Below are 26,428 nucleotides of genomic sequence, written 5' to 3' on the forward strand. Positions count from 1 at the left end.
ACGTACGTATATATATCTCACATAACTTAAAAACGATTAGCCGTGTGTGTCGAAATTTTGTATTTAGGACTGTTTAAACATCTAGTTGTACACCCCCCCACACCAATTTTGATTGCAATCGGCTGAACCAAAACTGTCCAACAAAGACCAATATACAAAAAACCACTTAACTGCGGTATTAAGCCCTCATTGAGAGCTTTTCAACGATATATCATAAGTGGTACTTATTTTCATTGGTTCCAGAGTTTAGCCAAATGAAATTTTAACTAATGAAATATTTGGATCTTATAAGAGTACATCGGTTCGTATCAGAGTTCATCTCCTTTTTTTAACTTTTTTTTGTTTAATTTAAATATATTGATCTATTAATAATTATTAACTTCTTTGATTGTAAAATATATGAAAAAATATCAGAACTTATTAATGAAATAATATTTGATGCACTTTTCATTTAAAAAAATATGTATATATATAATTTAATTGGCGTACAAGAAAGTCATGTGATGCCCAAATCAGATTTTTTTTATAGTTTTTATTAAATTATTATTTATCGTAAGTTTATCATAGATTAATAATTATTAATAAATCAATAAGTTTAAATTAAAAAAAAAAGTTAAAAAAGTGGAAGTGAAGTCGGATTCGAACCGATATACCTTTCTTGTAAGATCAAATATTTCAATAATTAAAATTTCATTCGTCTTTCACTCTAGAACCAACGAAAATAAGTATCATTTATGTATATCGTTGAAAAACTCTCAATGAGGGCTTATTACTGCAATTAAGAAAAAGTTCAAAATCCAAATTTTTTGGGCTTTTTTGGACACTTTTGATGCAATCGATTCCAATCAAAAGAGGAGCTGCACAACTAAATATTACAACAGTCCTAAATACAAAATTTCAATATACACGGCTAATCATTTTTAAGAAATGTGAGATATATACGTACGTACAGATATCACGCAGAAACTAGTCAAAATGGATTCCGAGATGGTCAAAATCGATATTTCCGTTGAAATCTAAAAACCGGTTTTTTTCGCGATCGCAGTACTTCCTTGTATGAAGTAAAGGAAGTAAAAACCTTTTTTTACATTTTTCTTATAAATTTAAAATTTTCGTACCATTATATATTTAATTAGTTTTTTGTTAAAAATAATTAATGTATCATAATTCAAATACCATTAAAATTTTTACATTTCAATATATATTTTTATTTAATAATTTATGTTGTTTTTTTATGTACAAATTTCTTTGCTTTCTGATTAATTTTACATAGTTATGAATCTTTTTCAAGTGTTATTTAACTTGTAATTTGTTAGCTTAGCATAGACCGTATTGTTATTTAGATTTTATGAATTTTGTAAACTTTCGGGTGAGAAATGAATGACTAAATAAGTAATTGTGAGTCGTTGATAAATTCTGGTACGCTAAAGATATTGCGGGTGTTTTACGTAAAGTTGATGTCATGTGACTTTTTGTTTTGTATACACAAAAGTATCTAACGGACTTACTAAAGCCTTACACATTCACTGTGCCACAATTGTTGAATTAGTTTAGCGTACGTCACACATATTTGTTGATTACATTCGTTATCTGGCCTCGCTTAGCGAATCTAAATATGAATAGTATGCGATATTTTAGATGCCGATGTGTGTTCGATTGACAGATTGATCGCGTTCTTGCAAGCTGCTAACCTTTTAATGGCACTTTAGTTTATTCATATTGTAACATATTTGTTTGTCGTCTTACTATTTATTTTTTTTTTTATTACTGTTACTTGGTTTTAAATCCCTTCATTCTCGTTCACATTTTTGTTTAGATTTAACTCTTATTTACTGAGAAATAAGACATTTATTTTCTCTTTTTAAATCTTATTGTTTAGTACTATTATTATTTTCTTTCATTTAATTTTTTAGTTTACAAAAACCCCCAATTAAACATAATATCCAGTATAGTGTACGTCGTAATGAGTAAATATAGAAAAATTCTTAATGATATATTCATGTTATCAACCATCAACTTTATCAGGAAATTATCATACGGTTAATTTCCCTTAGGCAAGTCTCTTGAACCAATATGTTTTATTCAAAAGTGAACTTTTAAGATCGTATTAGTTCCACTTCCTTTTAAATCGTTTATAATTTTTATCTTCCTCTTTCTTGTTTTTGCATATTTTACTGATCCTTCTAGTACTCAAATTTTGTTATAATACTGCCTTCGATTGTTTTACATATTGTTTATGTTAAATCAGAGGTGATATCAACAAGAAGAAATAATCTTGATTAAAGTCGGATGGAAGCTAGAAGCTATTTTATGGTTACAAAAGATTGCAACGGTTTTAAAATTGAATCAGTGCTGTTAGATAAAATGTAATTATATAATTATTTTATTTATAACTAGCTGACTCGGCCATGCTTCGCTATTGCTAGATTTAGGTATATATATATAACACAACTGAAAGTTTGATAAAACTTTAAAAAACTAAAAATTACGGGACTTCACAAAATTTAACCTTTCACTTTTACCAAATTTCGCTTTACCCTTTTCCCCCGTTCCATTTTCCCGCGTGGAAATCAGTCCAGTAGTTTATTTAGTCTACAGGGGGACAACATTATCTTATATATATATAGAAGAAGAAGAAAGTCTGTATGTATATTTGTTAGTTTGTTTCGTAAATATCTTGAAACCGGCGCCATCTAGCGGGTCAATTTTTTGCAGAGGTATTTTTTTCCATGTAATTCGTATTCTGAATGAGCAAAATCGGATTATAAAAACAATTTTTGCAAAAATATTTATTTTCACTTAACTAATATATATTCTGATATTCTGAATATGAGGCAAATTGGACCATATAGACAATTTCTCAAAATTTATCAAACCCTCAGCGCCACCTAGCGGGTCCATTTTTTACAAAAATAATTCTTTTCACCTAACTAATATCTTCTGAATATGAGCCAAATCGAACGATAAATACAATTTTTGGCATTATCTCCACCACAGCGCCACGTAGCGGTTTCAAACTAATTCAAAGACCTTTGCGTGCATGCCCACAAAAATTCACCAAAGTTTCATCTGATAAATGGCATAGGAACGCATACAGGACAAACAAATAAACATTCATTTTTATATATATAAGATTTATAATTCTTTTAATAATATAAAATTATATAATATTAAAAATATTTACGTACGCGTATTATGGTTTACTCACAAAAATTGTTTACAGAGAAAATTACTTAAAAATTACAACTAGGTGGTCATTTGCATTGTTAAAGAATCATCGTTAAAAGATACTTTGGAAATGATATAAAAAAAATAAAAGTAATTAAAAACAATAACAGATATTAAGTAAACAATATTGACGAAAAAGAATCTGATGTAAACACATGACTTCCTTCTACGCCTATTAAATTACAAAAAAAAATGTATTACATTAATACTTCTGTTATTTTTTTAAATGTTATTATTGAATTGTTATTTATTTTATATATATATATTTACAATTAGAAGTTAATAATTATAAATAAATCAATACGTTTAAATTTAAAAAAAAGTTGAAAAAAGAAGTCCTGCAATTCTGTATGAGCTAATTTCGCTCGCGCTAGTATCTCAAGAACGGTGGCCGCTAAACGCATGGGACTAGGACCTACGTTCCCGGTGATCGCACAGCACCTCTTCCGGTTAAGTCTTTCAAAATCGCGTTAAAAATTCTCTAGGACGCACCGTTTTCGAGATACGCTCTTTTTTTATTTAACGAAAGATATGCCTGAGAAATCCCGGTTCTTATGTGAAATATAAATAAAATATCATCAGCTATCAATAATTAGCTATCACAACTATAAATAATTAAAAATCCACAACATCCGCTTTCGCTGAAAGTAATGATGATTGATTGATTCAGACATCATTATAAATTTACAGCGTTAACTGAGAAGCTGTTAGATTATAAAAACTAACCATAAATTTGAAGTTTGAATCGTAAATAATGATCATTGCATATATTAAATAATGATCAATGATATACACACATATCGCTGAAAGTAATGACCACCTACATCGTCATCATAAATTTGAAATTAATCATGCTGTTTGCAGTTAATACATATGGTTTTACTATAGATTTTTCAGTAAATCAACTGTTTCAACTTGTGAACACACATTCTCATTGAAAGTAGCCGTTCTTTAATGTATACGAATAAACCCGTGAAAAGAGACGTAGAGGTTCAATAGCCAATTTGTTTGTTGTAATTTTGGGGGCATCTCAAACCCGTGTTTTACTACGTATTTTGCAGTAAATCCACTCTTTCAGCGTAAAAAGTTAACTACAAACAGGGGATAATCGTGGAAAACACAAGTTCAAACTGTGCGTCAAGTTGGTTCTAGGGGGTCAAAGGTTGAAGTGGCTATTGAATGTAAATATTCAACCAGAGATGATTCAGCGAGATCAAAAGCTCCCTTAGAAAGGTATACTCTTGCACTATTTCCAGGACTACTAACTTACTTTCATATGAAATTAGTCCAGAAATTCCCTAGTTCCCGCTTCTTTTTATTGCCAGAAAAACAAATGCTAGTATAAATATCGAAGCTTCCTTTCTTAATAAATCTTCACCGTTAATCATAAAAGTTGTTTTGCCAGAATGGATATACACCGTTAAAATTTTAGAAAAGCTTTCCAGAGAAAACGTACTAAAAGAATAACAACTTATTTAAATCGCTTGTTACTACGTTTCTCGAAATCCCTCTGAGTGCAACATAAACTCTATTTAAATAATACACATGAAACAATGATTCTTCATGTTTTGTTAAAATTGAATCACCCAATTTTGTGTGTTTAAACATCCAGAAATCGAGTATTCTCCCAAACCTATTTCTTCCAACTCGTTTCAGTTTTGTATGAAACATCAAGATATCATCTGACTAATGAACTGGATAAGGAATAATCTAACTGGTACTCAATAAAATATTAATTTATTTACTATCAGGTTATTTGTAACGCGTACACTTATGTTTCTATAAATTTAAATAATCTTTTGTAATTAAGGTGTTTTTTTACATTTTAAAGAAATTAATATATGACACATGAAATCAACGGATGTAAACTTTCCGAATGGTATTATTATATTAATTTCTGATTTACTGAAATATAAGAAACAAGTTTCTTATATTAGTAAGTAAGTAAGGTGTCATCTGCATATTTTTAAATGCAAGACAAAAATTACTTGGTCGGAAAATAATATTAAAATCACATTCAATACAAGAATGTATTGAATTGCTTTTTAAGACTGAGGTTTTTTCATAAAAATGATTTTCTTGCACTTTGGTATTATTAAATAATAAGTAGATTTCATTTTTAGGCCTGTAAATACAATCTAGAAATAAATTTGTCCTAAAAATTAATAAATAATTAATTTTTTGGTTCCAGTTGCTTAAAAATAAGAACACATTTTATTGGTATTTTTCTACCGCTCCAACACATAAACATAACATTAAATTCCCAGAATTATAATTCGAAAATCAATATTTGTTCTGATTATTTGTTACACAGGAGTAATTATTACTCATGATAGTTGTGTTTACTGTATAGAATGTTACAGCCCGCAACGGAGACCGTCGTAGCTAATCTGACATGAGACAGCAGTCACTCCCGAAAATTATGACATAGTAGTTGAGAAGAGTAAAAATCATACCTCAGCTTATTATAACAGATTACTGGAGAAAATAAAGAATGAAGTGGTTTTACATTGCCTTGAAATTTCCATAATTTTAATATAGCGATGTAAATCAGATGTAAAACGACAATCAATCGTACAAGGGAAATCTTCACCTGTTAATAAAGGACTGATTTTACAATTGAATTCATAAATTTGTCGGTATGGTTTGACTTTCACATTTGCCAGCGTAATTTTTTTTTTGCATATTAAAGTAAAATATTAATAATCGGCTAAAAAAATTGATTAAGTTACCCGAATACTTTATGAAAATAGTATATTTGTTAGTGGTTTTTCTCAGTTATTTTTATTACTCTTAATGTTTAAATTAGTTAATCAAAACTAAACTCTTGCCAAATTTTCCAGATTATGTAGTACTCACTCAAGAAGTGGAATAGTGGAAATTTGGGATACCTTTCAAAATGTAAAACTGAGAAAAACCTTCAATTCATATTTTATGACTATTTAAGGTGAAATAGATGTTTTACTCTCAACGTTCATTAATAACAGATAATAGTAACTTTATTTTTAGTACTGTTAGTCGACAAGGGTTGTTTTAAAAATAAATTATTTGAGAAAAACCGATCTCTCGATTTGTTTAAACAACTTTTAAAATAAATTATTTGAGTGAAATTACAAAAAAAACCACGATTCAAATTTTAATAAAGAAATCGTACTTTTAATAAAATGAACAGACTATAAATTTGTCAGTGCGGTGAATCATAATATTTTATTTTAGTGGTAAGTAGGGTTTGCATATTTTTAAATGCAAGGTAAAAATTACTTCGTCGGAAAATAATATTAAAATAAAAAAGTGACTAAAATGAATTAAATTTACTTTTAAAAGATTATAGAAATTATCTGCTCAATAATTTTGTGAAGAATATGATACACGCTATTTATTCGACGTACAAAAGGTGGAACGCGAAATTAAAGCGATACTAAAACCGGTCTGATAATTACTAGTGTAGGGGAATGCGGCTTTCTGGCATTGGTACCTTAAGGGCTTAATTCAAATGTAATTTTGTCACTCCGGTAATTAGGTGGATGGCGTTGACAAATATAGTGAAGGAATGTCATGGCCATTCTCCCTTTCTCATTTTCTCTTTTCCTCTCTCTTGACCAAATAGATGTTATTGTCAGCCTCTCGTGAATGTGATCTTGTACGGCTAAAATGAGCAGTCAGGCAGCCTCCTGAAGCTTTGTTGTGTCGACTGAAGTATTGATACTGTAATTTATAAAAATTGTTGTATTTAAATAGGTTGACCGCTACAGGAAAACTACTACAGCGGTTTATTGTTGGAAGATGGGTGTAAGTTAAGTACGTAATGCATATTTAATTTCCAATAAAATTTAAATTCGTAAACTTAACAAGGATAATCTGGATTTATAAAAAACATTTATTATAATTTTAATCTTTGTCACGTTTGTTAATTCAGAATCAAGATTAAATAAATCCACTCTAAAAAAAAAATATAATAATTTTGTTAATTTTCAGAATTGTATCAAATTTATTTTTTGGTACTAAAATAATTTAAAAAAATCTCTTCCGGCACGCCGGAAGGCGAAGGCAGATTTCACTAGTGCTAAGTAGGGGATAAAAAAAGATTCCCACCTTAAAGTTAAAAAAAATTCAAATTTACTCAATAGGACAATGGTTGCATGTGAAAAATGTTTCACATGTTTAGCATAAGACAAGATCTTCTTACAATTCCAGCAACATTTTGGTTATCTCTTGCCGTAAGGGTTGGTCACATCAAAAATTGTTTCAGACAAAAGTTTTAGGTAACGTTTAGAGGACTAACGACCACTTTAAACCGATTCGATACTGTGTCTAATAAGGGAAGTATGAAATTTTTTGTCTTCGAAACCCCATTTTTTCCACCCCCTGGACCAGTGGTTGTAATATCAAAAAACTTTACTGAGATAAGTTCTAGGCCCTTATCCAAAAAATAGTAGGACCTTTACGATCGAATTCGATATTTTACTTGATAAAAAATTTATAGCGGTATTTTGTTTTTCCGAAAAAGCTCCTTCCCATTTCCAACCCCATAGTCCGAATTTGGCCGTTAACAAACTCGACCGAGATTTTGGGACGAGATATTTTTAAGGAACAATTTGAAAGTGATGGGCGCAAACTTACAGTAGTTATCGTATCCATAAGAAAGTGATATTTATACATATGCTTTTGAGTTAACGATGGTTTTGGGGTCTGGTGGATGTGAAATGCGAAGATACGTCGAAATTTCCCGAAGTTGAATCGTGGTACCTTTTACAATAGTTAGATTTTCATGAAATCTAACACTTGATATATTCTCCTGTAAAACACTTGATATATTCTCCTGTATACATTTTATTTTTGGGTATTAAAATAATTTTTAAAAAAACACTTGACATATTCTACTGTAATAAATTTAATTCTATTATGTAGATTTTTCAGTTCTTTTAAAATTTATTTAATTACTTAAAATAATCTAAATTTTTACATTTTTGTTGCCACTTTGGTCTGTTGTGTTTATCCCGTGCTTGACATGTTTCTTTTCTATTTTTTTCTTTTTCTCCATCCCTAAATAGAAAAAAATATTTTTAAATAAATTATTTTCTACCTTTTCCCTTAGCCCACCAATGATTTTTATAAATATCTTTCTTTCTGAACCAAAACCTAAAGACTCTCAAATAATTTTTGTAAAACACTTACAGTCATAGTCCTACTACATTTTATCGTTTAATGTTCTCTAAAACATTTTCTCGAATTACATTACTATTTTAGGCCTGTTTTAGTCTTCATTTCAGTACTCAAAAAACCTTTGTAAAATTACAAAATTATTAATTATCTTTTATCGTTTTGACATCTTTTTTAGTTTACTTTACTTTTTCGTTTGAAAAAGAAAAGTAATGGGAAATATATTTACTTTAAAATTTAAATAGATTATTAATATAGTGATATTGTTCGTAAGTAACTAATAGATATTGATAGATCCTAGACAATGATCTGTTTTTTTTACAAAAAAATCAATATTTGTTTAATTTAGGTCGAATATTATCTTTAAATATATAGTCAATTCTATAAATAGATAAAACTATATTTTCTTTTACAAAGCAAACATTAGATTACTCCATTTATGCGATGAAATTTTTGGTCAGTACAGTTATTATTATTTTTGTTACAGAAATTAATCTATAAAAAAATTTGATAAGATTATTCATTAGAATTGAACCCAGGACCAAATGAATTAAATATAGAAAGAAACAAATACGTATTTGTCCAGCCGTTATTTTGAAATAAAGACCGAATTAAATTACCCTATTTTTTCTCCTTCTACAGAGTTATTTACTCTAATAAATATGCATTTAAGCTTGAAATTCATTATTTTTACACTACTAATGAACTTTACGTTGGACGTGGTCATTAATTATGTAAAACATTTGGTTACGACGCGGTTTTTTTAAACGTGTGATTCTATTTTATTTCCAAGATTTTAAAATTTATACCGATCTTTTCCTCATGAGATTATATTCCATATCACTTCCTGATTAATTAATTCATTATTTATTTCACGCGACATACTGGTTCGTATTACGTTTACATAAAACTAATTTGCTTCTCTTAATATGAACCGACCGACCTACCGTTGTGTCGTTTACCTTCGAAATTTAAGACAAATTTTAATTATTTGTCTCTTAGGTGACGTAAACCCAACGATTATAGGCAACTTTACTTGATTCTGTAGGAACTCTATGAAATTTGCATAAACAGACCCGACAATAATAAGCATAATATGGAATAGAAGAAACAAAATGATTTCCTATTATCTTTTCACCGAGTCAAATACGAGTTTTCACAGATAGATTAGCGTTTAGACTGTCGCATAACAAACGACATCTTCAAGTATTCTCCGCAAAAATACATTCTTACAGAAAATATAACTCTGACATGTGGAAGTATTACATGAGGTGCTTTCTACCCGTTTCATAAGATGTGCTGCATTACACATCCCTAAGAAGTAGTGTTTTGAGAGATTATAGTAAAGAGTAATAAAATATTGTTCATTATCTGTAGTGAAAAATGGATAACACAGATCGCCTCAACCCAGTAGAACGAGTCGAGTTAGTTAAGTGATTTAAGATATTTATTAAAATGTAATTAAAAATTGCATCTAAAAATCTATTGCATTCGTAAGTCTGTAATACAGTTCTTAATTTGTTGTACTTAATTACTTTGTACTTAAGTACTTTGTACTTTGTACGTTGTACTTAATATACTTCATTTACTCAATGCGTTTCTGTAATTTTATAGGCGGGCTACAAGTACAAATCATTCGAATAAAATATTATTTATTTTGTTATTCTATGAACAAAAGCTTTTGAAGGGAACCGTTGTAGTTTTATATAAATTATAAACTTCACTATCGATCAGAAAAAATCTAGTTAAGTATTTGTTTGTCTTTTTTTAGTTATTGAAATAGCTGTATTAATTGTGAGATCGATAGAAAGATACTACTCGGATTGTTTTGGTGTAGAATTCTATTTTGTAACATAAGGTTGTTTAAAGTTTTCGAATCTCAGTACATAGAAAAAATAAGGTTGTAGGAATAACTACGAAGATGAATTGAACCGTTGAAGAGGAGAAGGAGGATGTGAAATTTTTGAGTGTACTTATGTCGTCCTCCATCTTCTGTAAATAAGAATGGAAAATAACACAAAAGATTGATAGAAATTGAAACTTTTAACAAACAATGACATGATAATAAAAGACATAGATCGAAAGAGAGGGGAAAGGCAAGAAGAAAAATTATTAAGCCATTGTAATTAATCGGTTTCGATTCTTTAGCGATCAAAGTCGGTAACGTTTCATATTATTCAAGAGTGAACCGATCCTTTGCTAAAAATATAAATATTCCATCAACAACGTAGTTATACCTGGTATGTTTTTTCATTACTCAAAAAATAAACTACCTATTTTTATTGTTTCACTTTTATAATATTCTATACATTCTATACATCTACACGTTGTCTACATATTTTTCAAAGTACCTCGGTTATAACTTATGACTTACATATTAGCGGTCACTGTATTGCAACCTATGTGATCAAAATATTTATGTACAACGTAAAAATACAGACTATCTTTCAAACAGCTTAACCTTCGTACTATCAGTGATAACAGAGATTAAAAAGATCTTAATCTACGACACCGAGTACGTAACCCACGGTCATAAAAATACGTTTTAATACTGCAGTTCTAATTTTTTTTATTTATCTTCGTAAATTGTACGCTTTAAAAGTTAATATAAACTAGCGAATAGTTTGTTATCTTTTACAAAAAACAAAACAATTGAGCCTCGTTGTAATTCTTTTTGAAATAGAAGGCTTAAACAAAATATGTGGAAAATCAGTTTAAGAAATAGGACTGTTTTACGGTTTTGTTATAAATCTGTTTTCACCATTTTTAGAAGAATTCCTAATGATAGTCGCGTTATCCTTCTTATCATTTGAATAAATATATTGATATATTCTTCTGTTATTACTGTTTTCCGTTTAAGTAAAAAAAATTCAGATGTACGTTTTTATTTTATTGTTCGATATGATATGATACGCTGGATTCTTCATCTTGTTACAATTAAAATTAAAAGGGAACATATTGCAAAACAACGTAATTTAACGGGTATAAATTATTATATTTCAAAAGTAGAGTTTTTATGTCGAATAAACCCCTCTAAGCTTAAATGTTTATACTAAGATCCCTTCCTATGTTACCTTTTTACCGAAGCTTAGTCTGTGTTCAAAATTTACTTTTCGTTCTTTAAAAAAAAAGTAACTAAATTTAAAGTTTCAAAGATTGAAAAGCAAAATGATTATACTTAAAGCTTTTATTCGAGTTAAATGTTATTTTAACTATTTAAGAATTAAGTCTCTACTGAGTAAAAAATTTAAAAAAAATAATAATAATTGCTATTTTCGGTGGAGACGATGATAAAGTTCCCTTACAGCTTTTCGGTTTTTTCGGAATGTTAGGCACGTGTTTTGAGATCCAGTCGAGATAAGGGCATGTATACATGTACGCTGCGTACACATAAATGCTACCACAATCTAGTTTTTTCTCCGGTGTTAGGAACACACTGCAGCTGCGTCTATCTATAACAACATGAGCTACACCCACGATTTCGCCCTGACAAAGCAGCGCTCCGCCGGAGTCTCCGAAACAGCCTCCTTCGTTTGCCAAAGGCGGTAAACAAATAATTCTTTGCAGCAGATAATCTTTTTGTACACACGGACAGTTTCTTCTTCCATGTTTTGCTATAGTGTTTAAGTACATCAGTTTACCCTTTTCCCCTTTTTCAGTCAGTCCAAATCCCGCCGCCTCACATTGGTTCCAGATTCCACCCTGCGGCCATTCCCATTTATAAAATCCGACCTTATTTACAAAAGAATTTAGTAGAAACGGAGTATTCGAATTTATGAGTGAAATATCGTGTTTTCCGAGACCTTTGCTGACATAATCCTCATGATAAACTATCCTTTTACCTTCACGGATTTGCACATTAACTTCGCGTGAAGCACCAGTGAAACCGGCTTTTATTGTTACAGATCCTGGTTTTGCTGCATCATTGTTTTTCTTGACAACGCAATGAGCCGCTGTTAAAACCCATTCCTCGTGAATTATAGCACCGGTACAGAAACCTAAATCTTTTACTTCTAGAGATACACAGTGTGGTAATTGACCCTGATAAGCCTGGTTTCCTCCAAAAATTCGTCTTTCATTATTTGCCATCGGAAACACAATTAATATTACAAAACACACCTCTAATTTCATGATAAAAAATATTTTTCCTTTTAAAAATTAATTTATTTTTTCAAAATTTACTAATAAATTTACATATATCATTAACAAATAGAATTTAGATTTAACAAAGGATTTTGTTACTACGGAAACTATTATTTCATTTTAAATAAAAAAATATTTTTTGCAAAAATATTATTATAATTTATTTATCCATAATCAAACCGTTAAAAAATACTAGATGTCTCGTTTTTATCGGTGAACTCGCAACAATTTTTTTACCGGTAGTTGTATTTTATCCGTACCATCGAAAATTTTATTTTTCATGCTTTATATGTATAATAATTCACGATATTTAAGAAAATAAAAGATATTAAGTTACCGTTTGTTACAGCGATCGCTGAATTACATGAGCGGGTCAAAAAGAATAAGTATTAAATATCCTCGAATCATAACGACCGATCTCGAATAAAAATGATCAACTTTCTCTGTCGGTGCTGATTTAACTAAAATCGATCTAGGAAGTCTCGCTAAATAATATACTATGTAGGAAATTTCAAGTAATTTATCTAGAGTCTATCAGGTTACCGTTTCATTTACATTCGTGCATGTCATCCTCATTCTCTCTTAAGTAATACCTTTCGGTGGTTTCGGAGGCTAAACAGAAAAAAGAGAACTTTACCGTATCATTTCACAGAAGGCAATCTTGGTGATTGCAGGCGTGAAACCGGCAGATTTAATTGCGGCAGAAAAGCAACAGCATTATGTTGCTAAGAAGTCAGGTGAATTGACTAGAGAAAAAAATTCGCGAGATAGAACGGCATGGGAATGCTTTATGGCAGGCCAGATGGGATGTGGCAGAGGGTGGGCGTTATACACATGATCTCTTCCCAGACGTTTTTGGATTGCGAGGCGCCCCTTGGGTTCACCCTAACAAGTATGTGGCACAATTTTTTCTGTTCATGGCGCCTTGCGAGACAGACTCCAGCGATTTAGCCTGGTGGATTTAGACGTGTGTCCAGATTGTACGCATACCATCTAACTAGATGACGCATACCATCTAATTTACGAATATTTGTCGGATCGAAATTATCGGGTCGATATTAGATCTTCGTGAGAATTGGAAAAACTGGGCCAATTGGGTAATCGTTGAACATTTTATCGGGTAGCCGGCAAGAGAACGGATTGCCGAGGAAATTTAAGGTTTCTTCTGGTCTTTCCTGCGTTTTGATTTTGTTGTTCTTGTGTTAAAAGGTTTGGTGTTTTTGTGGTGTTTTGTTTAGTTTAATTTTTTATTTAATTTTTTAATATTAGCTTTTATTTAACTTGCGTTAGTTATAATCAAATCTTGCAACTGCTATATCTTTTGATCTATCGTATGAAATTCAATGAAATTTAATACACGTATGTAACTTCGATGAGTAAAAATAAATATTTGTACTTATTTTTAGTCTTAAACAAACAAAGCTTTTATTTAACTCGAATAATCAAATATTGCAACTGCTATATTTTTTGATCTATCGTATGAAAATCACTGAAATTTGGTACACGTATGTACCTTCGATGACAATACAGCACTACGGTGTCAGAATTTGATATGACCCACCCCCACGCCCCCCGCGCTACCACTACGCTAAATTCTTGCACTTAGTTGAACATTTTAATTTCTCATGAACTACCGTATGAAAATGATTGAAATTTGGTACACGTATATGTAAAAATTGTGTGTACTTCGATGTGTAAAAATAAATATTTTTACTTTTTAGTCTTAATAAAAAAACAAACTTGAACAAACAGTAATATTCAAATTTAAATATTATTAAGAATATTATTTTGGATGTAAAAAGTTTATTGTTCATTAAGACTAAAAAGTAAAAGGTAAAAAAAAAAAATACAAAACAAAAAAAAAATTACGAAATTATATTTGTAATTCAACTTAAAATGTATTTTTATTTTATTCATTCATTTGAACCGTGTTATTTTTCCATATATAAAGAACACTTTTTCCGAGCTTAATTGAAGCAATGCTGTACACGTTTCCCGTCTTTTTTTACTTCCTTGTAAGAATAAAAGAAGTATTGTGATTGTAAAAAATTTCGATTTTCAGATTTTAACGGAATATCCATTTTGATCATCACTGAATCCATTTTGACTAGTTTCAGCATGACGTCTTTACGTTTGTATGTATCTCGCATAAATCAAAAGTAATTAGCCGTAGAATGTTGAAATTTTGGATTTAGGACTGTTGTAACATCTAGTTGTGCACGTCTCTTTTGATTGCAATCGACTGGACCAGAAATATTCAAAGAAGGCCCAAAATTCAAAAAAATTGGATTTTGGACTTTTTCTGCTGTAGTAATAAGCCTTCATTGTTGTTTTTTTAACGATATATCATAAGTGGTACTTATTTTTATTGGTTCTAGTGTTATAGCCAAATAAAATTTTAATTAATGAAATATTTGGATCTTACAAGGGGAAGGCATATCGGTTCGAATCAGACTTTATCTACTTGTTTTTTTTTTTGTTTTTTATTTTGTTTTTTTAAATTTAAATATTGATTTATTAATAATTATTAACCAAAGATTGTAAAAAAAATTCTACGACAAATAATAATTTAATAATAATAAAACAGTATGAAAAAATATCAGAAATTATTATTGAAATAAAATTTTATGTAATTTTCATTTTAAAAAATGTTTATATGTAATTTTATTAGGCGTAAAACAGTCATGTGGGGTCCACATCAGATTTTTTCGTTTTGTTTTATTAGTTTAAAAAAAGTGTTTAATTAGTAATAAGAAATTATATTATCGATTGTTTTAATAGTGAACAAACTCAGGTGCTGTGACGATTCTGTTTGGTTTGTGTCTTAATCCTATTCTCTAAACTAAGAATGTGTGAGTGGTTTATGAATGTGTATGAGCGTTTGTTTGTATGCGTGCGTGCATGTTTATACAATAAATAACAGCTGTGTGGAGTAAAATAAATTGAGGTAATCCAGCAGCGGTGGCGTTGTTGTGTTTTGTGTTAATTGGACGTCCACACAGCTGTGCTCCTTATACTCAACAGTTTTAATTATCGCAAAATCTGCAAAACCAGCTGAGCCGCTGTCCAGCACATTCAACTCTTACGTTTTACGTCTACAACAATAGAAAATAATAAATTCAAACTTCTTTGATATCGTTGCTCATTCCATGTTAAATAAGTAACTGAAGTAAATTATGTCAAATAGTGACAGTTAAAACGAAAAAAGTTAGCTTTTAGAAATATTTTTAAGAAATTGTTGAATGTAACATGTAACGCCCTAATAATTTTATAGGTTTTACAATTAACGTAAAATGTTTAGTGTCGAAACTAATTTTGTAACTTTACTTTCCCGGGTATGTTAGTTCTTAATACCGTAAAAACTTGAAACACACCTCTTGTATATATATTTCATACTTGGGTATCACCTAAGCTAAAGGTATTTGTCGAAAAATTCTATGTGCACGAATTGTGTGTGTGTGTGTGTGTGTGTGTGTGTGTGTGTGTGTGTGTGTGTGTATGTATGTGTGTGTGTGTGTGTGTGTGTGTGTGTGTGTGTGTGTGTGTGTGTGTGTGTGTGTGTGTGTGTGTGTGTGTGTTGACGTCTAACTTAACTTTATAGTCACGAACGGAATAAACATGCCTTAACATTTTGCATGCTAATTTTGAACTAAAGAAACTGTTTCAGATGATTATTTTTCGTTCAAATTAGATTAGACACCTGAACTATATTGAGGAGGGGATATAATCAGAAGAGAGCTGAATTTCATGGAAATCTTTTCTTTTAAGTAATTTTAAAAATGACTTAGCTAAAAGCTAACTTATTAAAAGATACACTACCAAAAACATTTAAACAAATATTACCTTACAAATAATTGAAATTCATCTTCAATTCTATAAATTACAGATTTTTATAAAATTTAATGACTTACTTTTTTCTAAATTGATTTAGAAAAACTACATTTTTTAAATGACTCATTATTATGATGAGATTAATTTTCAGCCCTTAACACAGATTATAGTTTATAGTGGAACAAGTTGGGTTCCACTATTTTTAACTATTACGCTTTTTATAAATTGGGATTTTTTAAACTAATTCACGCTACAGATTTGAATTGTGTTATTTCATAGGAAAATTTTTTAGTATCAGAAAAGTATGGCTAATTTAATTTTATTATTTTTAAAATTATTTTTCATTAAATTTCCATATTTTTTAAATGTAATTAGGTAGATTTCATAAGAAAATTACCTACAGAAATGGGAACCATGATTCAGCTTCTGGAAAATTTCGACATATCTTTGCGTTTCGCATCCCCCAGACCGCAAAACCACCGTCAGCTCAAAAGTTTATATATATATAGTTTTGAGCTGACGGTGGTAAATATTTTACTTTCTTGTGGACACGATAACTGCCGTAATTTTGGGCCAATCACTTTCAAATTGTTCCTTAAAAATAACTCGTCCGAAAATCTCGGTCAGGTTTGTTAACGGCAAAAATTTAACCATGGGGCTTTATCGAAAAAACCAAATATCTCTATAACTTTCTTATTAAGTAAATCATCGAATTTATTTAAAGTTCCTACTATTCTTTGGATAAGAGCCTAAAACTTGAATAAGTAAAGTTTTTTGGTATCACCAACCATTGGTCCAGGAGGTGGAAAAAATTGGGTTTTGAAAACAAAGAAACTCATATCTCCCTTAATAGACACAACATCAAGTCGGTTTATAGTGGTCGGTCGTTAGTCCTCTAAACATTACCTAAAACGTTTGTCTTAAACAAATTTTGATATGACCAACCCTTACGGCAAGGAATGGCCAAAATATTGCTGGAATTGTAATACGATGAAGCTTGTCTTATGCTAAACATATGAAACTTTTTTCACTGCAACTATTGTCGTATTGAGTAAATTTGAAGTTTTTCTTAACTTTAAGGTGGAAATCTTTTTTTACCCCCTACTTAACACCGGTGAAATCTACCTCCTCCTTCTGGCGTGCAGAAAGGGATTTTTTTTTAACTACATTTCAAAATATTATCTAAAACAAGTTTATTTTTAACAATTTTTACTATAAAGTCAGTAAAAAATTTTTTTCTAATTTTATCTTTAAAATAATTTTCAGAATACTCTCCATTGAAAATCTGATTGAACGGTTATTTATTCGTAGTTCAGTTAGATACTTTCACTTGCCTAGCAATTCTAGAATTTGAGTGACGGGTTTCCTTAAGAAAGTTTGAGCCTCATCTTAGATGAAACTTTAATATCTATAGGAAAAACAATTTTTTGTAACATACATTTAATATATTCAATGAAAAAATATTGATTAGAAACAACTTACTTTTTCCTTAGGAAAGAAATTCGAATTCCTCAGGATTTTGAACAAGATGGGCAGATCGGTCTATCCATTCCCTGGAAAAGACCAACGAAGGAGATACTTCTTCAGGTGCGGCTATTTCGTCTCGATTTGTGAGTTTTGTATTGGTAGATAATCCATTTATAACATATCGCCATCCACTCTTTCCCCTAACACTTGATCCTTTAATCCCCGGTTGTTTTCTAGCCTTTATTAAAACTTCATACGATGCTATCAACGCTTTTGGCATAGTGCTAAACTTGATGGTGATAATTTAATACCGGAAGATATGACTAGTTGACTAGATGGAGGAAATACAATTGCTCTTTTTTCTTCTACGTCCTTTGACTTTAGCGATAAACAGAATGATAAATATATTTCGTAAATTCCTGAAAAATTGGTTCATATTCAGCATCTCCTCGAGTCAGAATAATTTCCGAGATGAGAAATGCTCGGGATTGTCGTAGGGTAAATGGCTCAATAATTGTGTACCAAGGGAAACTGGTTGTAGCGCTCTAATTACCGTATGATTTTTTTAATTAATTGTGTCGTTTCTACTGGTAATGATTTCATACGGGCTACGGAAGTATTTTTTTTATTTTTTGCTAATTGATTGTAAAACAGTCGGGGCAATAAAGTTATCGTACTCACTATTGACAGCAACTCGTGCACCCTCTTCTCTTTGATTTGACGTCTATTTCTTCTTCTGTTGTGGTACAGCACCTTTTTTTCCTTCACCTTAGCTGGATTCACAGTTAAGTATAACTCAACCCAGGGGAGTGTCCTTTAACTCTAACAGGCCTTCCCGCCCACCAGCTGTACTTCCGACAAGGCAGGTCGGCCGGCCGGTTGGATCGTTTTTATTGTGCCAGCCTCTAACCCTCAGTGAGAAGACTCCGGATCCAGCAATTCTGCAACCTTTATCCCCTCGTAGAAGGCCGAATCTCGGTCTTGTCTGTACATTATGCCTCAAATGAGCGGTCCCCAAGAGAATACAGCACCCTGGCTTCAAAGCACGCTTTAAAGGTCTGGTATATAAAATCGTCTTCCTCTTCGACGATTTCGGGATGATTTTCTTCTTTGATTCGGCGATTGTCATCTGTTTCATTCTTCGACTTCGATCTTTGGTACAAAAGCTGTTATTGTTGCTGTTACCTTCAGAAGAAAGGCCGAGACGCTACCACTCACGCCATGGAGGCCGGAAGCCATCCACTTTTTACTTGCTTTTCTTTCACTCATTTTTTTTTTCATGTTTGTCCTCTAATTTTGCATCCTTAATTTTACATGCTTCCTGACATTGCCGACTACAGAAATTTTGCACAGTTACTAAGGTCAGGTGGCAGTACAATATTCCACCATTATTTTTGCAAACATCCCTCCGTACGGGGGTAAATTAAGGGTGGAAATTAAGTATGCGGGTGTAAAAAATTGTAAAATCTGGAAAACAGCTATTCCGGGTTTTTGGGGTCGCAAATGACAAATCCGATAGCCGTTTGACATAAAAAAATTGACAAAAAATTGGTACGGGAGTTTTTGTTGTTTCTAATTTGACAACAATTCGTCATCATTCATATACATATGTATATATATATATATATATATATATATATATATATATATGTATAAATGATTTTTGGCGGGCAGTATGTTGAGACACTACTAGAACGTGGATACCGATGTTCTTTGGTTGTTAGGTTTCAATTAACCACACATTTCAGGAAAGGTTGACCTGAGTCTGTACAAGACTACACTTCATTCACATTCATACACATCATCCTCATTGATCCTCTTGCGGTGGTTCCGGAGGCTAAGCAGAAGAAAAAATGTCGAGACACAGCTCCTTAATTAATAATTTAATTAAGTAAATGAAATAAAAGCTTCAATATAAAACTTCACTATTTCGTTACTTTGTACAGTCAATGTTTGTTTAAAAATTTGTTTGATATTTTATAAATACATTAGAAATTTCAATATATGATGTTATCTTTTGAAATCCAAATTAACCTACTAATTAAACTCATGCAATGTATGATAATAATTTGATTAAAGTATAACTAATAAGTTTCCAGCAAGTTTCTAAAAATTTTGTGAAGTTTTTGTAATATAATTAATCCTAAAGAGTTGACATAGAATATTTCTTAAAGTAAAATCAACAAAAAAATCCCTTCTAATTTTTTGTTGCTGCCAAATTTGAATGTTAACAGCAAATAATTAGCACGAAGAACTGGATAAAATCAATAGAATACATTAAAATATTCATTCGTTTGCAATTACTAAGAGTAATTCAACGGGAAACGGCATGAAATAACGGTAAAAATAAATATATATAAAATATCTACCAACTAATTTAATAATTTTTTAAAAGCTTATATCTACCCATTTAGATTTTTATCTATCGTTTATCCATAAATCAAAACGATAAAAGTGATGATAAAATTTGTTTATACATATTCGTCGTTAGATGCATAGTAATATTACATAAAAGTACAGTTACTTGCTTCGATTGTGTAGTCAGCCTATTCTTAATCTATACCCATTTATGTAATCTTTTTATATTCCACTTAATAAAAAGTGAATTTAAAACTTCCTTTTTATGGTTCAGATTTTCCTAGTACACCTTTAAAAAATTCCTTAACGTCATAGCGAAATATATATAAAGAAACTTTAATAACATGTTTAACTTACTCTGAACCACAAATTTATTTAGATAACCGAAAAAATTAGTAATTTTTTGATTACACGAAAAATAAAGTAAAGACTATTATGTTTGTAGTCTCCTAATAGCTAAAAATTATTTTATTTCATTACGTATCTTTGTTCTGCATTGTTCTCTTTTTCGAGTTATTTTTATTTTGTATTAAACGGATTTTGTATTATTCAAATGTAAATTAAATTTCCATAACACATTATTTTCTGTGTACTGGAAGGCATAACACACCGAGAAATGTGATCTTAATTCTGTAATTTTCTCTACTTATCTTGATCGTATTCATTAAATGTACAGTATTACTTCCGTAAAGAAAAAATCTGATGTTGACGTTACAGACTTCCTTGTACGCTCATTAAATTACATATACACATTTTTTTTGTTGAAAATTACATAAAATTTTATTTCATTAATAATTTTGATATTTTTTTTAATTGTTATTACTGAATTATTATTAATCATAAATTCTCTTTTACATTCTCTTTTAATAATTATTAATAAATCAATACATTTAAATTAAAAAAAAAGTTTAAAAAAATAAAGAAGATGAAGTCTGATTTGAACCGATGTGCTCTCCCCTTGTAACATCTAAATAATTCATTAACTAAAATTTTATTAGGGTATAACTCTGGAACCAATGAAAATAATACCACTTATGAAATATCGTTGATTAGCTCTAAATTAGGGCTTATTACTGCAGTTAAGAAAAAATCCAAAATCCAAATCTTTTTCATTTTGGTCTTTTTTGGACACTTTTGATCCAGTGGATTGCAATCAAAAGGGGAGGTGCGCAACTAGATGTTGCAACAGTCCTAAATCCAAAATTTCAACATCCCACGGCTAATCGTTTTAGAGTTATGCGAGATACATAGGTACGTTCGTACAGATGTCACGCCGATATCTAGTCAAAAAAGCCGAAAGCTAAATGAATTCAGGGGTGATCAAATTGGATATTTCCGTTGAAATCTGAAAACAGAAATCTGTCGCGATCAAAATACTTCCTTTACTTTGCACAAAGAAGTAAAACTGTGACATTTAGTTAATTGTGTGTTTACGGTTTGGTATATAATTCTCATGATATGGAAAAGTGTATTTATTCTCGTTGTTTCGTGATCCGAATATTGTAGGTGCGTTTTTATAGCACAGAAAAGTTCTCCATGAACGTTCTTAATGCCTTGTAATGATCATAAAATACTTGTCACTTCAAATAAGAACGGTAATTGTGTTACCGTAGATTGAACTGCCGCGTTAAGATTCAATTTTGCGTTGGTATCTGTTGGAATGAAATCTGACGGTACCTGTTGAGATAGAAAAGCTGTTTGGTTAATTTGCATTTAGTATTTAAATAATACCGACATGGAATTTTGTCAAAATGAATTTAACATGTCTATTAATGCAGTTCTTTAATGGAAAAATAACGTACGCAAGTGTATCCTTACCAGTGGCGGCTCGAAGCTAAAATTAATGGGGGTACTGCTCCAGAAAATTTTTTTCTGGGCCTTTTGAAGGCCATGGTTTAAGTTTTCTGCAAAATAAAAGAACGGAAATAAAAAATGAATCAAATAGAATAGCTGAAATCATAATAATAATCTAACTGTACATTTGATCACGTTCAAGAACATGGTACACGGTTTTTAAGCACAATGTGCTTAAAAACCGTATAACCTAGGTAACCGTGCAACAGGTATCCAGGTAAACAGGTATTTATTCGGTATTTAACCGAATAAATAATAAAATGTCAATACAGATAATATTTTTTAGTATTATTAGACAATAACTGAATAAAATGTCCGCTTAAAATTACTACAGTCCAATGGTGCTTAATTTGCATTTCTATGAACAAAGAAACAAATACATCATTAGATTTTACTAATTACCTTCTCTTTCGCCCTTCCAGCGTATTTCTGGACAGATTTGGCAAAAAAAGAGCGCTTGCTTTCCGCCATCTTCTGATCGCTATTGAAAAAACAACTAAACCGCTTTCATATTTCTTCCACTGACTAAACTAGAAAAGGGAACTAACAAGGAATGTTCCATACACACACGGAGTAAAAAAAAAAACTACCTTCCTCCAGCTCACTACGGTCGGCACTGCGGGAGCGACAGTGCTATCTCTTGCAGCCTTGCTTGAAGCTTCCTATTTGCGCATGCACACAACAGCCAAACACCACGCCGCTGGAAATTTGAAGCGCACAGTTCCATACAAAGGTTTTCGTAATTTTTTATAAACTGGGGAATGGCTACTGACATTAAGCTTAAGTATTATGTATTGTACAAATATAAAGAAAGAATTAAAGAAAAAAGTACTCATTATATTTAATGTTATCAGTAATATCAAGTGAAAATAGGGGGTGCTGCAGTTCCACAGTGCCTAAACGCGAGCTGCCATTGATCCTTACTCTCTTTTAAATTATCCGATTTATATCAATAGTGTTGAATTTATAATAGAAATTGATGAATCATGTTTTAAAAGTTGAAAAAATAACGTTGGACGCGTCTTTCTTCTATATCGAGTTTCAGAGGAATACGATAAAAAATGATAGAAAGCATTCTTTATGGTGTTTCGAGCGAGTAGATATTGTAGATAAGGGAGTAACTGAGGCTAGATTCTACCATCCGAGACCTTTGATGGTTGTATGACGCTATTGCTCATCTACCGCAAAATTATAGACACTTAACTCATGAATCATTCACGTAATTTTATTGACCTAGTAACTGCCTGTGTGTAAACACTGACCTAATAATTGTATATGTCAAAGCTATATTGTCGACTGCAAAATGACACAATGCAAGACAATATAGGACCAGCTGAATGACATACAAATTAAAAGACAAACAAATTTTGTACTAATTAAAAATGTTTATAAATATATATATTACTAGAGGACCCGACAGACGTTGTCCTGACGTGGCATTGTTCTGTAATAAATGCACAACACATAAATAAAAGTAACTTATTTAAGTTAAAATTAGCCGGAATTTGGACGAAATTTCATTAATATGACTATTATCAGTTTGTGATTGTTGTATTATTGTAATGGGTTTATTGATTAATTATGTTAATATTTATTTATTGATTAACGTTAATTTTTATTTTCACTAAATATTGAGATGTCTGACGAAAATTGAATTAAAAAAATCGAAACGTCGTAAAATTATTAATTAGTGTAATTAATATTTTTTTTTTAATTTAATAATTTTGAAGTTTCATAACCATGTGATAGCTTAATTAATCAATTAATAAAAAAATTAAAGCACTGTAAAAAAAGCAACGTAGTTAAAATTTTAGTAGAAATTTTTATCATTTTTCTCATTCTTTTTTTAACATCTATTTTAACAAATTTTAGATAATTGTAAATTAAAAACCATTTTAGAAAATTTTTTAAAAATTAATCAGCTACAAAAATTATAACTTCAAGTTTTTAAATATACTTTAAACTATATTTATTTTACAAACTGACATTTTTATTTTCAAAGAGCGGTTCAATACTTCATAAGTTGCATAGAATCAAATGAGAACTGACAATTTAAATTTGTAGGTTAAGTTGATTGTTATTGAATGCACAATGCATGATGTGTATACATCATTAAAATTCATGAAAAATCATGTAAAATACTCACTTCAATACTGTACCTTACAAATTTGTAAGGTACCGTCTAACTACCGTTTGGTAGTGTCTTAGTTTGGCGTTCCAGGAAAGGGATTTCTTGTTGTAGGTATTCTTCGTGATATTGTATGCTTTTTTTATTTTGAGTAATCTGTTTTCTAGAGCTATTTTTTCACTATTGTTTTGTGTTATCCATTCTCCTAGGTATTTAAAACTGTCAGTTCTGGCTATTTTATTTTTCTTTATTTCAAGATGTAGCGCGTTCTTGATGTTTGTAATGTATTGTGTTTTCTGAAAGGAGATCTGTAAGCCAGCCTTAGTTGCTTGTCTTTGGAGTTCTGCTATTTGTTCTTGCGCATGTTCTATAGTATTAACGCCATCTCATCAGCAAAAGCTAAGCAGTCTATAACAACTCTCTTGTTTTTTGTTCCGAGATGTAGGCCTTTAGTGTTAATCACCTTTCTCCATTCTCTAACTATCTTCTCTAAACGCAATTGAACAATAACGGTGAGAAGCCACCTCCTTGTCTTACTCCTGTTTTAATTTTAAACGGCTCTGAGTGTTCTCCCATGAATTTAACTTTGGAGGTGGTGTTTGTTAATGTGGCTTTGATCAACTCTGTAGTTTTACTGTTCAATCCCAGTTTCTCTTAAAATGTTGATTAATGTGTCTCTGTCTATGGAGTCATAGGCCTTCTTAAAGTCAATGAAAGTTATGACATACTTTAAATTTCTGATTCTTTTAATATCCATCAGGCTTCTAAGGTTTAGTATTTGTTCTACGCATGACCTACCCTTCCTAAACCCTCCCTGATATTCACCCAGTTGAAGGTCAAGTGTTGTCTCAGCCCTGTTTAAGAGTGCTTTGGAAAGGATTTTATAAGTTACGAGTAGTAAGGATATTCCTCTGTAATTGTTTCGGTTTGTTTTGTCGCCTTTCTTATGTAATGGTTGTATTAATGCCGTAGTCCAATCATCTGGAAGTTTGTTTGTTTTCCAAATCTCCTGTAAAATTTCTGTCAGGCATTTTGTCATACTGTCGCTGGAGTGTTTCCACAGTTCTGCGACTAAGTTGTCTTCGCCTGATGCTTTATTGTTTTTTAATTGTTTGATGCTGTCCTTGACTTCTTCTTGAGTTGGTTCAAGTCAGGTGGACTTTTAATTTCCTGAAAGTCAAAAATCTCCTGCGGTAGTTCACAATTGTGTAGTTTGGTGAAATATTCTGCGAGTATTTTGCAGTTTTCCATTTTATTGTAGGCTATTTTGTAAGTTTTAGGGTCTTTGAACTGCAAACTAGGTGGTTTGTATTTTGTTAAGATGGTTTTGAATGTTCTGTAAAAATCTCTTGTATTATTTTTCTTGAAATCGGTTTCTATTGAAGTAAGTTGGTCTTTAAGGTATTGTTGTCTTATTTTTTGAATCCCTTTGATGCTATTCTTCTTATTTCCTAAAATTTTTTTTATTATCATCGGTCTTGTTCATGTTTCAGATGTTCCATGCTTTTTGTCTTTTGATGAATAAGTCACTGCACTCATCATTCCACCAGGCATGTTTGCGCCTTTTGGTGAGGGGGATTGTGCTTTCTGCTATTTCTATTATGTCTTTCTGTAGTTCTTTCCAGTTATTTGGTGTTTTCTTTTCTAGGATACTTTTGAAGGTATTATCTTTTGTCAGATTTTGTGTGTCGAATTTCTTGGGTTGGTATTGTTTCTTTTTTCTACTGATGGGTCTTATATTAAATTTAATTATTGATATGCAGTAATCAGAATCCATATTAGCGCTCTTGACAGCTTTAACGTTCAGTATTTCTTTAGCAGAGTATCTGCTTATGGCCACATGATCTAGTTGTTTCTCACCATAGAGCGAGTTAGGTGAAACCCAGGTGGTTTGTTTTCTGGGAAGTTTCTTGAAGAACGTAGACTTCATTACCATGCCATGTTCTCTGCATAGACTTATTAGTCTATCCCCGTTTAACGTGGTTCTTTTGTGTGCAGGATATTTTCCTACTATTCCCCTATGTTTGTGTTCTTTGCCTAACTGTGCGTTAAAATCCCCAAGTAGTATTATTGTGTTCTTTGTTGGAATCTGTTGTATAGTGTCTTTGAGTGTTTGCCAGTATTTTCCTGTTTGTTCTCTTTGCGACTTTTTTTGTCATTGGTTGGTGCAAGTGCATTAACTATTGTGTATATTTTGTTGGTTGATTTAAGAGTGAGCGTTGACAGTCTCTCGTTAATACACTTGAACTCCACTATTGA

At 30.9% G+C, this 26,428-nt stretch overlaps 2 protein-coding genes across 4 annotated transcripts in view; one reads left to right on the plus strand and one right to left on the minus strand.

Moving 5' to 3' along the window:
* The window catches only part of nvy (CBFA2/RUNX1 partner transcriptional co-repressor nervy), a 508,624-nt gene that overhangs the window by 317,425 nt on the left and 164,771 nt on the right, over positions 1-26,428 (plus strand). The window lies entirely within an intron of this gene.
* On the minus strand, positions 11,620-12,477 carry LOC142318510 (trypsin-2-like). Its single transcript, XM_075355078.1, has one exon. The coding sequence runs from the start codon at positions 12,475-12,477 to the stop codon at positions 11,620-11,622; it is 858 nt and encodes a 285-aa protein (XP_075211193.1).

The sequence above is a fragment of the Lycorma delicatula genome, chromosome 1 (assembly GCF_047948215.1).
Source record: "Lycorma delicatula isolate Av1 chromosome 1, ASM4794821v1, whole genome shotgun sequence".
Lineage (NCBI taxonomy): Eukaryota > Metazoa > Arthropoda > Insecta > Hemiptera > Fulgoridae > Lycorma > Lycorma delicatula.

Excerpts from the sequence above, each read along its gene's own strand:
- LOC142318510 (XM_075355078.1), bottom strand. The coding sequence starts at position 12,477 with ATGGCAAATAATGAAAGACGAATTTTTGGAGGAAACCAGGCTTATCAG.